The sequence below is a fragment of the Sinocyclocheilus rhinocerous genome, unplaced genomic scaffold, assembly GCF_001515625.1.
Source record: "Sinocyclocheilus rhinocerous isolate Xijiao unplaced genomic scaffold, SAMN03320098_v1.1 scaffold168, whole genome shotgun sequence".
NCBI classification, from domain to species: domain Eukaryota; kingdom Metazoa; phylum Chordata; class Actinopteri; order Cypriniformes; family Cyprinidae; genus Sinocyclocheilus; species Sinocyclocheilus rhinocerous.
In genome coordinates, this window is record NW_015635532.1 from 1,106,549 (window position 1) to 1,117,744 (window position 11,196).

The window sequence follows — 11,196 nt, forward strand, 5'->3', positions numbered from 1 at the left end:
ATCAATCAGTGAGTGTCAAATATGATCATCAGGCTATTGAGGAACATTAGTTCATCTCTCAGTCATCATCGCATTGCATTGCATTGCATGTTTTGATCATCAAACTAAGCATTTAGAATCAAAATCAGAAAGAGCTGCTGAAATGACGGCTGTGCTGGTTTGGGATGATAGGCTGAACTGAGGTCTACAAACAGGTTCCTCACAGAAGTCCCTGGTTTGTCCAGATGCTGTAGGATATAATGCACTCCCATGTTGACTGCATCATGCACTGACCTGTTTGCTCGATAAGCAAACTGCAGGGGGTCCAGTAAGGGTCCAGTGATGTCCTGCAGATAAGCCAACACCAGTCTCTCAAATGACTTCATGACCTCAGATGTTAATGCAACAGGTCTGTACTAAGCAGGAAGGGAGATGTGATTTTGGGTTTGTTTGGGCTGGGGATGACTTCATGACCTCAGATGTTAATGCAACAGGTCTGTACTGTAGTCATTAAGTCCTGTGATTTTGGGTTTGTTTGGGCTGGGGATGATGGTGGAGTGTTTGAAGCAGGAAGGGACTTCGCACAGCTCCAGTGATCTTGTGTCAGCTTGTCAGCACAGGTTTTCAGACAGGCTGGTGTCACACCGGCTTGTTTCAGTTTCTGCCTGTAGGTCGGTATAAGATGAACCAGACGGTGATCAGAGAGCCCCAAAGCTGCCTGTGGGACAGAGTGATATGCATCCCTTATTGTGGTATAACAGTGGTCCAGTATATTACTGTCTCTGGTAGGACATGTGACATGATGACTGTATTTTGGCAGTTCACAGGAGAGATTTGCTTTATTAAAGCAGCACTATGTAACTTTTGGCGCCAGGAATGATTATAACAGAGTCCGGGTGTTGTTGCTCTATGTCTGTGATTTCCTCGTTGATTCTGCGTCGAGATCCGCTCTGAACAGCTGGAAGCCCGGCAGATATAAAGCGCTGTCCGGAATGGAAATTCAGCCAGGTTTCCATGAAACACAGAGCAGCAGAGTTTGAAAAGTCCTTATTTATTCAGTAGAGCAGAAGTAGTTTCAGCAGCTCATCCCTGGTAAAACTTATTGTGTTTGAAAAACTAACAAAAACATTAAAACAACTGGAGAGCTCCTCACCGAGGCAGCCATATGCAGCGCCATCTTGAAGGAACAACTATCTTATCAGCTGTCTTAAAGGGGTCCTATTATGCTCTTTTACAATGTCTTGATTTTGTTTTGGGGGTGTACTAGAACATGCTCTCATGCTTGGTGGTTAGAAAAACGCATTATTTTTCACATAATTTACATTATTAAAATACCTTTCTCCCCATCCTGGCACAAACGGCTCTGCGTTTCAGGCGGTCGCGCACCGGACGAGAAGCGCCAGCGTCGCGTCACGCCACGTCTTTAAAATTCTAATACATTATTTTCTATGAGTGTAGGCACACCGGCGGCGCCGTTCGGCGTCTGTCCGCGGCGCCCAGATACATCGTGTTATACTTGTAAGGATTGTTCTAAACATGCCGAAAATTTGACGCTACAGCACAGCAGCTCTTCTTCTTGGTTTTCTCTGATGCACTAACTCTGCAGCAGCTCTTCTTCTTCGTTTTCTCTGATGTACACACTACACACTGACTAAAATTAAAAAAGTGAAAAAGAATAATGGGACCCCTTTAAATATCTTACTAAGACATATTATTGGAGATATAGAGTGACGACTGATATTTATATCATTTTATGTAAGTATCTGCTATACTGTTATAAAGATCTCATTGATTTGCTTTACAATCAGACTTTCATCTTTTTGTCCATATAAATTTCAGCATCTGCACCAAATTGCAATAAAATTGAGCTGTTTTTTCATCCATATTCTCACTATATTAGATTATATGAGGCATAAAAACTTGATGGATCAAATATGATACAAAACATAAAACACACGTGCAAACCTTTTTTTAAATATTTTGACTAAAGGTTCAATAAACTTCCATTTCAGTGGATTTTTCAGACTGTTATGTTATATGTCAGGCTTTATTATAAAGGTGACTTGGCACTTTAATGCTTGGTTTCAGCATTATTCTCTTTACGCGTGTGTGTGTGTGTGTGTGTGTGTGTTTCAGGGGACCCATCTGTTCTGGTGCGTCTGATCCATGAGGGTCGTCTGATTCCAAATCAGATGGATCTGCATAGTGAGGGGGAGCTCAGAGACGTGCTGGAGAAATGTGGGATTCCTGCTGCTGCAGACACTGATAAAGTACACTGCCACACACACACACACACACATACACACACCTTAACTCAGCTATCTATATGCGTACATTCTATAACCTAATACTAACAGAAAAAAATTATAAATATTGTATACAAATTTTTATATATATACTAGAATATAAAAAGTATTTTTTTGTTTTTGTTTTATTATTTATTTTAGTACATCAAGTTAAGCTAAATGAAAATGAAAAATGTTGCCTTGGCAACTATCTGAAATAAAAGAAGTTACATTTTTGAGATTTTGTTTTAATTCAGTTAAAGTTTATGAATGAAAGTAATGAAATCTACAGAACAGCTGCACAGAGCACAATAGTGTCGTTATTCAAATTAATTCAGTTCAAAGTTTGTTCTCATCCGATAGTGTCGGTGCAGTTAAAGCGATAATATCACTAATATTTATTATTCAGTAACACAAAGCAACTCTATCACACTTTCTCCTCCCTTCAGTCAAATTCCTCTAAATATTCCTGTAGTAATCATGACAGAATGGCCTGCTGGTCTCGTTTGACAGGACGAGCTGCTGGCGTCTGTGTCTTTGCTGCATTCTCACTCACAGAGCGGCCTGTGGACGGCACAGCAGCCCGACGCGCTCATGACGGCAGGCAGAGTCAGTAAAGTGTGTCCTCATCAGGTACCAGACTCACTAAAGCACAGCTCTTTGATGATTATTTGACTTGATCAGATGAGCTGATGTGGGAGTCTGATCTCTGCAGGTCATGTGCGGATCCAAGTATATCGTCCGCAGAGAAAGCGCTCGAGATCATCTGGACCTGCTGGTTTCGTCCAGGTTTTGGCCGCCGGTGTACGTGGCGGATTGTGCCCAGAAGGTGGCGCTCTGCACTGATGTATTATATCCTCAACTGGCCTCACAGATGTGGGGGGAAAATCAGGGATGTTTCTCTGACCCTACAGCACCACCACAGGTGAGAGATTGACAGGAATAGATCATTTTTTTTATTAATTAGAATGCTTCTGTTGCATTTACATATTTTCACAAAAGTCCACTTATGAATTGCTCCAAAACAATCATAACTTATCAAGCTCTTTCACTACTCCTGCTGCTGCAGACACTGATAAAGTACACTGCCACACACACACACACACACATACACACACCTTAACTCAGCTATCTATATGCGTACATTCTATAACCTAATACTAACAGAAAAAAATTATAAATATTGTATACAAATTTTTATATATATACTAGAATATAAAAAGTATTTTTTTGTTTTTGTTTTATTATTTATTTTAGTACATCAAGTTAAGCTAAATGAAAATGAAAAATGTTGCCTTGGCAACTATCTGAAATAAAAGAAGTTACATTTTTGAGATTTTGTTTTAATTCAGTTAAAGTTTATGAATGAAAGTAATGAAATCTACAGAACAGCTGCACAGAGCACAATAGTGTCGTTATTCAAATTAATTCAGTTCAAAGTTTGTTCTCATCCGATAGTGTCGGTGCAGTTAAAGCGATAATATCACTAATATTTATTATTCAGTAACACAAAGCAACTCTATCACACTTTCTCCTCCCTTCAGTCAAATTCCTCTAAATATTCCTGTAGTAATCATGACAGAATGGCCTGCTGGTCTCGTTTGACAGGACGAGCTGCTGGCGTCTGTGTCTTTGCTGCATTCTCACTCACAGAGCGGCCTGTGGACGGCACAGCAGCCCGACGCGCTCATGACGGCAGGCAGAGTCAGTAAAGTGTGTCCTCATCAGGTACCAGACTCACTAAAGCACAGCTCTTTGATGATTATTTGACTTGATCAGATGAGCTGATGTGGGAGTCTGATCTCTGCAGGTCATGTGCGGATCCAAGTATATCGTCCGCAGAGAAAGCGCTCGAGATCATCTGGACCTGCTGGTTTCGTCCAGGTTTTGGCCGCCGGTGTACGTGGCGGATTGTGCCCAGAAGGTGGCGCTCTGCACTGATGTATTATATCCTCAACTGGCCTCACAGATGTGGGGGGAAAATCAGGGATGTTTCTCTGACCCTACAGCACCACCACAGGTGAGAGATTGACAGGAATAGATCATTTTTTTTATTAATTAGAATGCTTCTGTTGCATTTACATATTTTCACAAAAGTCCACTTATGAATTGCTCCAAAACAATCATAACTTATCAAGCTCTTTCACTACTGCTGCAGAAACAAAAACATCTTTATAAACAATATTTATAAACAATAAGGGTTATTATAATGAACTGAAACTCAAAACTAAAAACTTTGCTTGAAATCAAATAAACAGTAACTGAAATAAAATAAAAAAATATTCTACTTCATATAAAAATGATTCTACTTCAGCTAGTTGCCAAGACAACATTTCTCATTTTCATTTAGTTTAACTTGATGTACTAAAAGAACCAAAACTAAATAAAATAATAAGTAAATAAAAATGTATGAAAATTATATAGAAACATTTAAAAGCAAAAACATAAAAATTACAAAAACACAATTTAAAATGAAAATGAAAACAGAAAATATAAAAAATAATTATAAAAACTATAATAGTATCTCAATTATACTAAAATAACATATACGAGAAATATATATATATACATATATATATATATTACTTTTAATTAATTATTAAAGTCAGATAAATGTTTTTAATAAATGATAAAATAATAACAATTATTATTATAATTAATAATAATATATTTAAAAAATATTAGTTATATTATTAAATTATATCGACAATATTCGTCATCACAATATATTATTAAAAAATTTTTTAAAACCTGTCTGCTGTTATATCTTCCTTTTAAAAACAAAAAAGAAACCAATATTTTCAAGAATTTAATTTTTTCAATTAAAATTTAGTTGGCCTTTTAGTAATTTAGTTGTTTTTTTGTTGTTGACATTTTTAGTATTTTTTAAAAATGTTATTATTAATTTTTATTTCAGTTTTAGTACATCACATAAAATGAAATAAAATATTATTTATATATATTTTATTTAATTTAAAGTTGAATTCATTTCAAGTGATGTTTTTTTTATGGCTTTAGTTTCAGTTAACTGTAATAACCCTGCACACACAGACATTAACATTATATAATATTACCACATATACAAATAAAATGCAATTTTGGAGAGGTTTTTAGCTACATGTTTAAGAATCTCTTTCTGTACAAAACATTTATAGTGACAACTCCATGAAGGAAATTAAAATATCATAACGTAGTCCATTTATTTCTGAAAAGCTACTTTGAGACGTCAAATAACGTGAAAAGCGCTGTACAAATAAAATCAAAATGAAAATATTCCTTCAAAAAAATTGGTTTTTGTTGAGTTGTACACCTCATGGTAAATTGTCCTTGCAGTGAACATGTACACAGATTTTAAAACGCCTGATTGGCCGTTGAACTGTCAATCACATCTGTCTCCTCCCCTCTTTCAGTACGTCTCCTGCTCGGAGCTTCAGGACCAGCCGTACAGTTTGGATCTGACAGCGACTGAGTCCAACCCTCATCTGCACCCGCTCACCAAATCCGCCTCTCGCTGGATAGTGCGACCCGACAGACCGAGCGCTCTCCACGACGCCCACCACGCCATCACCCTCTGCAAAGAGCTGGAGCCGTACGCTGGTGCCGTCGCAGAGATCTGTGACAAACCCGAGGGTCAAACCAGCTTCGACGACAGCAGCGCAACGGCGTTTCGGCGGAAAGCTCTCGTGTTCGATAACGCAGCGTATTACTACCTCTATAACCGCCTGCTGGACTTCCTGAGCAGCAGAGACATCGTGAACCAGCAGATCGCGGAGGTGCTGAGCGCCTGTCAGCCGGGGGAGGTGGTGATGATCAGAGACGCCCTCTACAGGCTGGGAGTCGCACAGATCAACTCGGACCCGCAGGAAGTGGAGGAGGAAACGGCTGACGGAGGACTGGACAAACACTCGGACGGAGTCGTGTTCGAGGAGGTGATGCTCATCTGACTCAGGTTTACTCAACATTTTTAAAATAAAAAAGACAAAATGTGCCTGGAAAGACAGAGTGTGATTTCAATTTTTTATTTTGTTTATATATATATATGCATTTCAAACACATAAATCTTACATTTTGTCCTAAAAAATCAGTTTTTAGTGCTTTTTGGAGCTTTAAAGCTTGTTTAAATCACCATTCACTTACATTATATGGAAAAGAGCAGCGTGAACGTCTACTTTTGTGTAAAATACAGGTTTGGAATGACATGAGAGTGCGTAAATGATGCCTGCAGATTCATGTTCCTTGAAAAATAACTGGCCTTGTGTGTCTCTGATGTTGTATCTGACATATTTATGATTGTAAATAACAAGCATTTTATTGCCCACAGAAAAGTGAAACCCACTACAGGTGGAAAACCGACAGTATTTATTTACATTTCATATTTTGATGGCGTTTTCATGCATAGAAAAACTTTTTGACATGTTGACGTATTTATTCTAAGAGATCCGGTTCATAACAGATAATGTGCTCAAACTCAAATGTTTGACATGGATTGACCTCACAATCGCTCCCAATAAACTGATAAAAACAAGACATTTCCATGGTTTATTAGTAGCTTTCAGTAGCAAGTTCTGTAGTAAAACTAAAATATACAGATGTGTAGCTATCAAAGGTGCACAACTCATTATGATGCGACTCATGGGAACTATTAACACAGATAAACACTGAGAAAAGACGTCATTATAATGATTCAAGCTCACATAATTGAACTATGAATCATAAAAAAAATTGTTGCATAAGAATAAATGTAAATAAGGACATAATATAAACATATAAACATGGCAGTTTGTGCTTTGAGAAAGAAAACAAAAGGTTAATCACATTTTATCAACCTAAAGTTACTCTGGCAGTGTGTCTGATGCTTCATTTGAGAGTTCAAATAAACTTTGATGAAAGCAAACAGTTTGGAGTACAAAAACAAAGATTTACCCATTTCAAACTGTTAATAAACTACAGAAAAAAAGACGGATTTTTCTGTTTGAGAGTTCTACTAAAGTAAAAATTTGAAAATGAAATTAAAATGCAAAATGTGAAATTCAGTTGCAACTAAAGTAAAAGTTTTAAAATGACATTAAAATGCAAAAGCAAAATTAAAATGCTAACTGTTCTAATATAATCACATTTTAAGCAACCTACAGTTACTCTGGCAGTGTGTGTCTGATGCTTCATTTGACAGCAAACAGTTAAGAAACTACAGAAAAAAACAACAGATTTTTCTGTTTGAGAGTTTGACTTGTTGAAAACAAAATGTGACATTCAGCTTACAACATTTCTTCTATATAAACATTTGCTGCACATCAAAATAATCAAGTGTAAATATGCATATGAAAATTAAATGAAACAGTCTAATTTTCATTTTACATTAAAGGAAAAGCAAATGGTTAGTTTTTCATCCTGAAATGGTTTCTGTGCAGTCAGTCAGTCATTGTCCTCAGGTCCATTTCTAAGGCTTCAGTGATAAATGAGAACACATTTAACCTTTGACCCTCAGTTATCTGAAAAAATAAGACAACGATCAGCCGAAACATTATTGCACCAACAGCTGTCCTCCAAACCTGTGCTGACCTCACGCTATCACTCCAAATGACCGTAATCACTGCAGGAAGCAATAAAATATTGTGTTTGCCTACAAGGATTGACTAAGAACTAGAGCAGGAGACAAACTGACAGAATGATTTCATATCTGTCCTCTCACCTGCACTGATTACCTTCAGCCGCGCAATTAATGAGATTCATGTCGGTTGCAAGTGTTATGTGACCGTTACAGTAAGTTCAAACTAAAATGCAAAATAAAAATAAAATAAAATAAAAAAGCAAAATTAGAATGCAAAATGCTAAATTAAAATGCAAAAAAAAATTAAAAAAATTAAAATGCAAAATTAGAAGTTAGAAAGTTATTGCATACTGTTCAATTGGCTAAGCCATATATGGTGTGTACACTTTATTTTTAACAAGAACATGGCCATTTGTAACTTGCAAATGCAAAATTAAAATGCAAAAAAAAAAAAGAGAAGAAAAACCTTTAGAATGCAACATTATAATGCAAAAAAAATAAACATTTAATTGCCGAATATGCCGTTATAGCATATTGTTGCACTGACAATTTAACAAGAAATAGTAGGCTGTATATGTTGTATACTACGGAGCCCCGCACATGGCATGCAGGAAAGAAATAGTAGGCTAAATCGTGTGCACAATTTACTATTTCGTTCCCTCGATTTATAAATTGTGTGCACGATTTACTAATTCGTTCCCTCGATTTGCTAAATCATGCACGTGATTTATAAATCGAGAGAACGAATTAGTAAATTGTGCGCACGATTTAGCAAATCGAGGGAACGAATTAGCAAATTGAGGGAACAAAATAGTAATCGTGTGCACGTTTTAGTACATCAAGGGAACGAATTAGTAAATCGTGCACACGATTTATACATTTTTTCTTGCATGTCATGTGCGGGGCTATGTAGTATACACTTTATTTTTAACATAAGAATGTGGCCATTTATAGCTTGAATGTGTAAGGGTACCGGTGTCAGGGGCGCTGTAAATGGGGGGGAAGGTTAGGCCAATTCCAAGGGCCCGCCGAGGGAGAGGGGGCCCGGAACGCGAACACCCACCCAACGCTGCTCCCCCACCGGAACGCGATCGTGGAGGGGGCCCCGAGTCAATATGCTGTTCAGGGGGCCCAGAAACCATAGCAGCGCCCCTAACCGGTGTCATTCGGCTCCAGTTATTTTAGCTGCACAAAAAGAGTTACGTGTGTCTGTGTTCATTTTCAGTTACTTTAAAGAAAGAAGCACGACTGACACGCAGATCAAGTATGAAGTGGAAGTGGAACATGCAGCGTTTGCATTTGAAACGCTGAACAAGCTGCTTTCCAACTTGGGCAACAGAGAAGTACAAGTAACAAAAAAGACGCACGGTTACCAAAAAGGCACATCAGACGACAAACAAATCCGAGGTTTGGAGGTTTTCGACTTTGCCGAGAAGTGAAACTGGTTCATTTAAACACGCTTCAACTCTGCAGATGAGTTCAAGACTGTTTACGAGATTTCAAGCGAGCAGAACTACAAAAGCAGAGCGTGTAAAATCACACGGTGAGCGTGTTTGGCGACAGATCAGTTCTTTGTTCACATGCATGTGATTGTGGACGGATTGTGCAACTATTGTTGATGTTCAGACAGAAGATCCCGCATTAGTTAGTTAGCTGGTTAGTTAGGCCCTCAGCAGAACTGGTAGTTGTTGGGTTTCATGAGCGGCTGATCTTCTTCTTCCTGGTCACAAGACGTCTCAAATGATTCATCTTCATGCTTCACAGAGTCACATGACTCTAGTTGTTCGTCACCGTGTGCGTTTGACTGGACATTTTGGTACTGTGTCTCCTGTGGAAATATTTCATGAATATGACTCGTTCATTACTCACTCAGACTAGATTGTGTTCAAAATAACACATATTAACTAATCCTGCAGTATGTTCACGGTTTTTCTATATGCTTGGAAGGGATATATGGAAGACCAACTAAATTTTTCAAAAAGTACAGCATGCACACTGTGTGAGATACCATATCCCACAATGCAATGCATTTAAAATGATATCAACCTCAATTTTTAACATCTCATCTCATGATCTGATCAGACTGCAAAAAGTTGCCGGAAATTGTTATATGAAAATGTAAAATATGCAAAATGTGTATTAAAATGCAAAATACAAATTCAAAATGCAAAAATGTAAATGAAAAATGCAAAACTGAAATGCACAAAAATATAAAGAGCAAAAGTTGAAATGCAAAACCCAAAATTAAAATGCTAAATTTTAATAATAAACAATGGTTTGTAGCACAAATAGTTATTTACCTATAGTGGCTAATGCATCGGAAGTGTTGCGCGTTAAGTAAGGGATAATGAGTAAGGTCTCTGATCTCTATAATGAAGGAAACTTTATGTCCTTTGAAGAAATTAGGACAAGGTTTGGAATTCCGCAAAAGCACTTTTTCAAATATTTGCAATTACGTAGCTTTATTCTATCAAGACAAGGCCAAAGTTTGGTTGAGCCTCCTCTTTCTACTTTGGAAAATATTACACTTAACTGTTTGAAAGGTAGAGGTCAGGTATCTGTGTTATATAAACAGTTTGTGGCCAAATCTAAAGAATCATTTAATGACAGACTTCAAGCATGGCGGTCTGACCTGCAGGCTGATATAACTGAGGAAGAGTGGCAAATAGCATGTTTAAAAGCCCAAACTCAGACAATGAGTACCCATTTGAGACTGCTTCAGTATAAATGGTTGAGTAGACAATATATCACTCCAGTTAAGTTACATCACTTCAACCCGAATATTCCTGATATATGCTACAAATGTAAACAAGAGAAGGGAACTTTATTCCATTGTATGTGGGAATGTACTAAAGTTAATTGTTTTTGGGTTAAAATATTAAATATTATAAGTCAAATCATTGGTAAAGTAATTCCTCTTGATCCCAGGTTGTGTATATTACATATATGTCCTCTGAACTTTAAAACTACCAAACATGAAAGATTGTTGTTAATTCTTTGTTTGCTGGAAGCTAAACGTGTAATTGCATGTTCTTGGAAAAAAGAAGAAAGTCCTGGCGTGTCTCAATGGATAAAGGGGATGACCTCATGCCTTGCCTTAGAAAAAATTACCTATTTTTTGAAAAACAAAATGTATTTTGGTCCATCTGGAAAGTTTTCTGACTTTTTGGAGAGTCTAGATGGTGACTCTTTTGTGGAATTGATGGACATTGAAAGTATATAGACAAGTATGTTATCGCTGTTTTTTTGTGTGGTTTTTTTTTAAGGTTATTGAGTTATTGTTGAGTTAATTTTTGTATTATTATTATTATATATATAATTTTTTATTTTATTTATTTATATATATATATATATATATAACAACTACATGAGTTAAAATAAACC

General features: G+C 37.0%; 2 protein-coding genes across 2 annotated transcripts in view; one reads left to right on the forward strand and one right to left on the reverse strand.

Moving 5' to 3' along the window:
• Positions 1-6,260, forward strand: part of hmgxb3 (HMG box domain containing 3) — a 25,299-nt gene extending 19,039 nt beyond the window's left edge. Inside the window, exons 18-21 of the mRNA XM_016561528.1 lie at positions 2,116-2,249; positions 2,778-2,897; positions 2,980-3,189; positions 5,675-6,260. Of these exons, the coding sequence (XP_016417014.1) occupies positions 2,116-2,249; positions 2,778-2,897; positions 2,980-3,189; positions 5,675-6,208 (998 nt within the window). The 3' untranslated portion in view covers positions 6,209-6,260. The remainder of the gene's footprint in view (positions 1-2,115; positions 2,250-2,777; positions 2,898-2,979; positions 3,190-5,674) is intronic.
• A 2,425-nt stretch (positions 6,261-8,685) lies between these two features.
• The window catches only part of LOC107747126 (macrophage colony-stimulating factor 1 receptor-like), a 34,373-nt gene continuing 31,862 nt past the window's right edge, over positions 8,686-11,196 (reverse strand). Inside the window, 1 exon segment of the mRNA XM_016561552.1 lies at positions 8,686-9,640. Within this exon segment, the coding sequence (XP_016417038.1) occupies positions 9,482-9,640 (159 nt within the window). The 3' untranslated portion in view covers positions 8,686-9,481.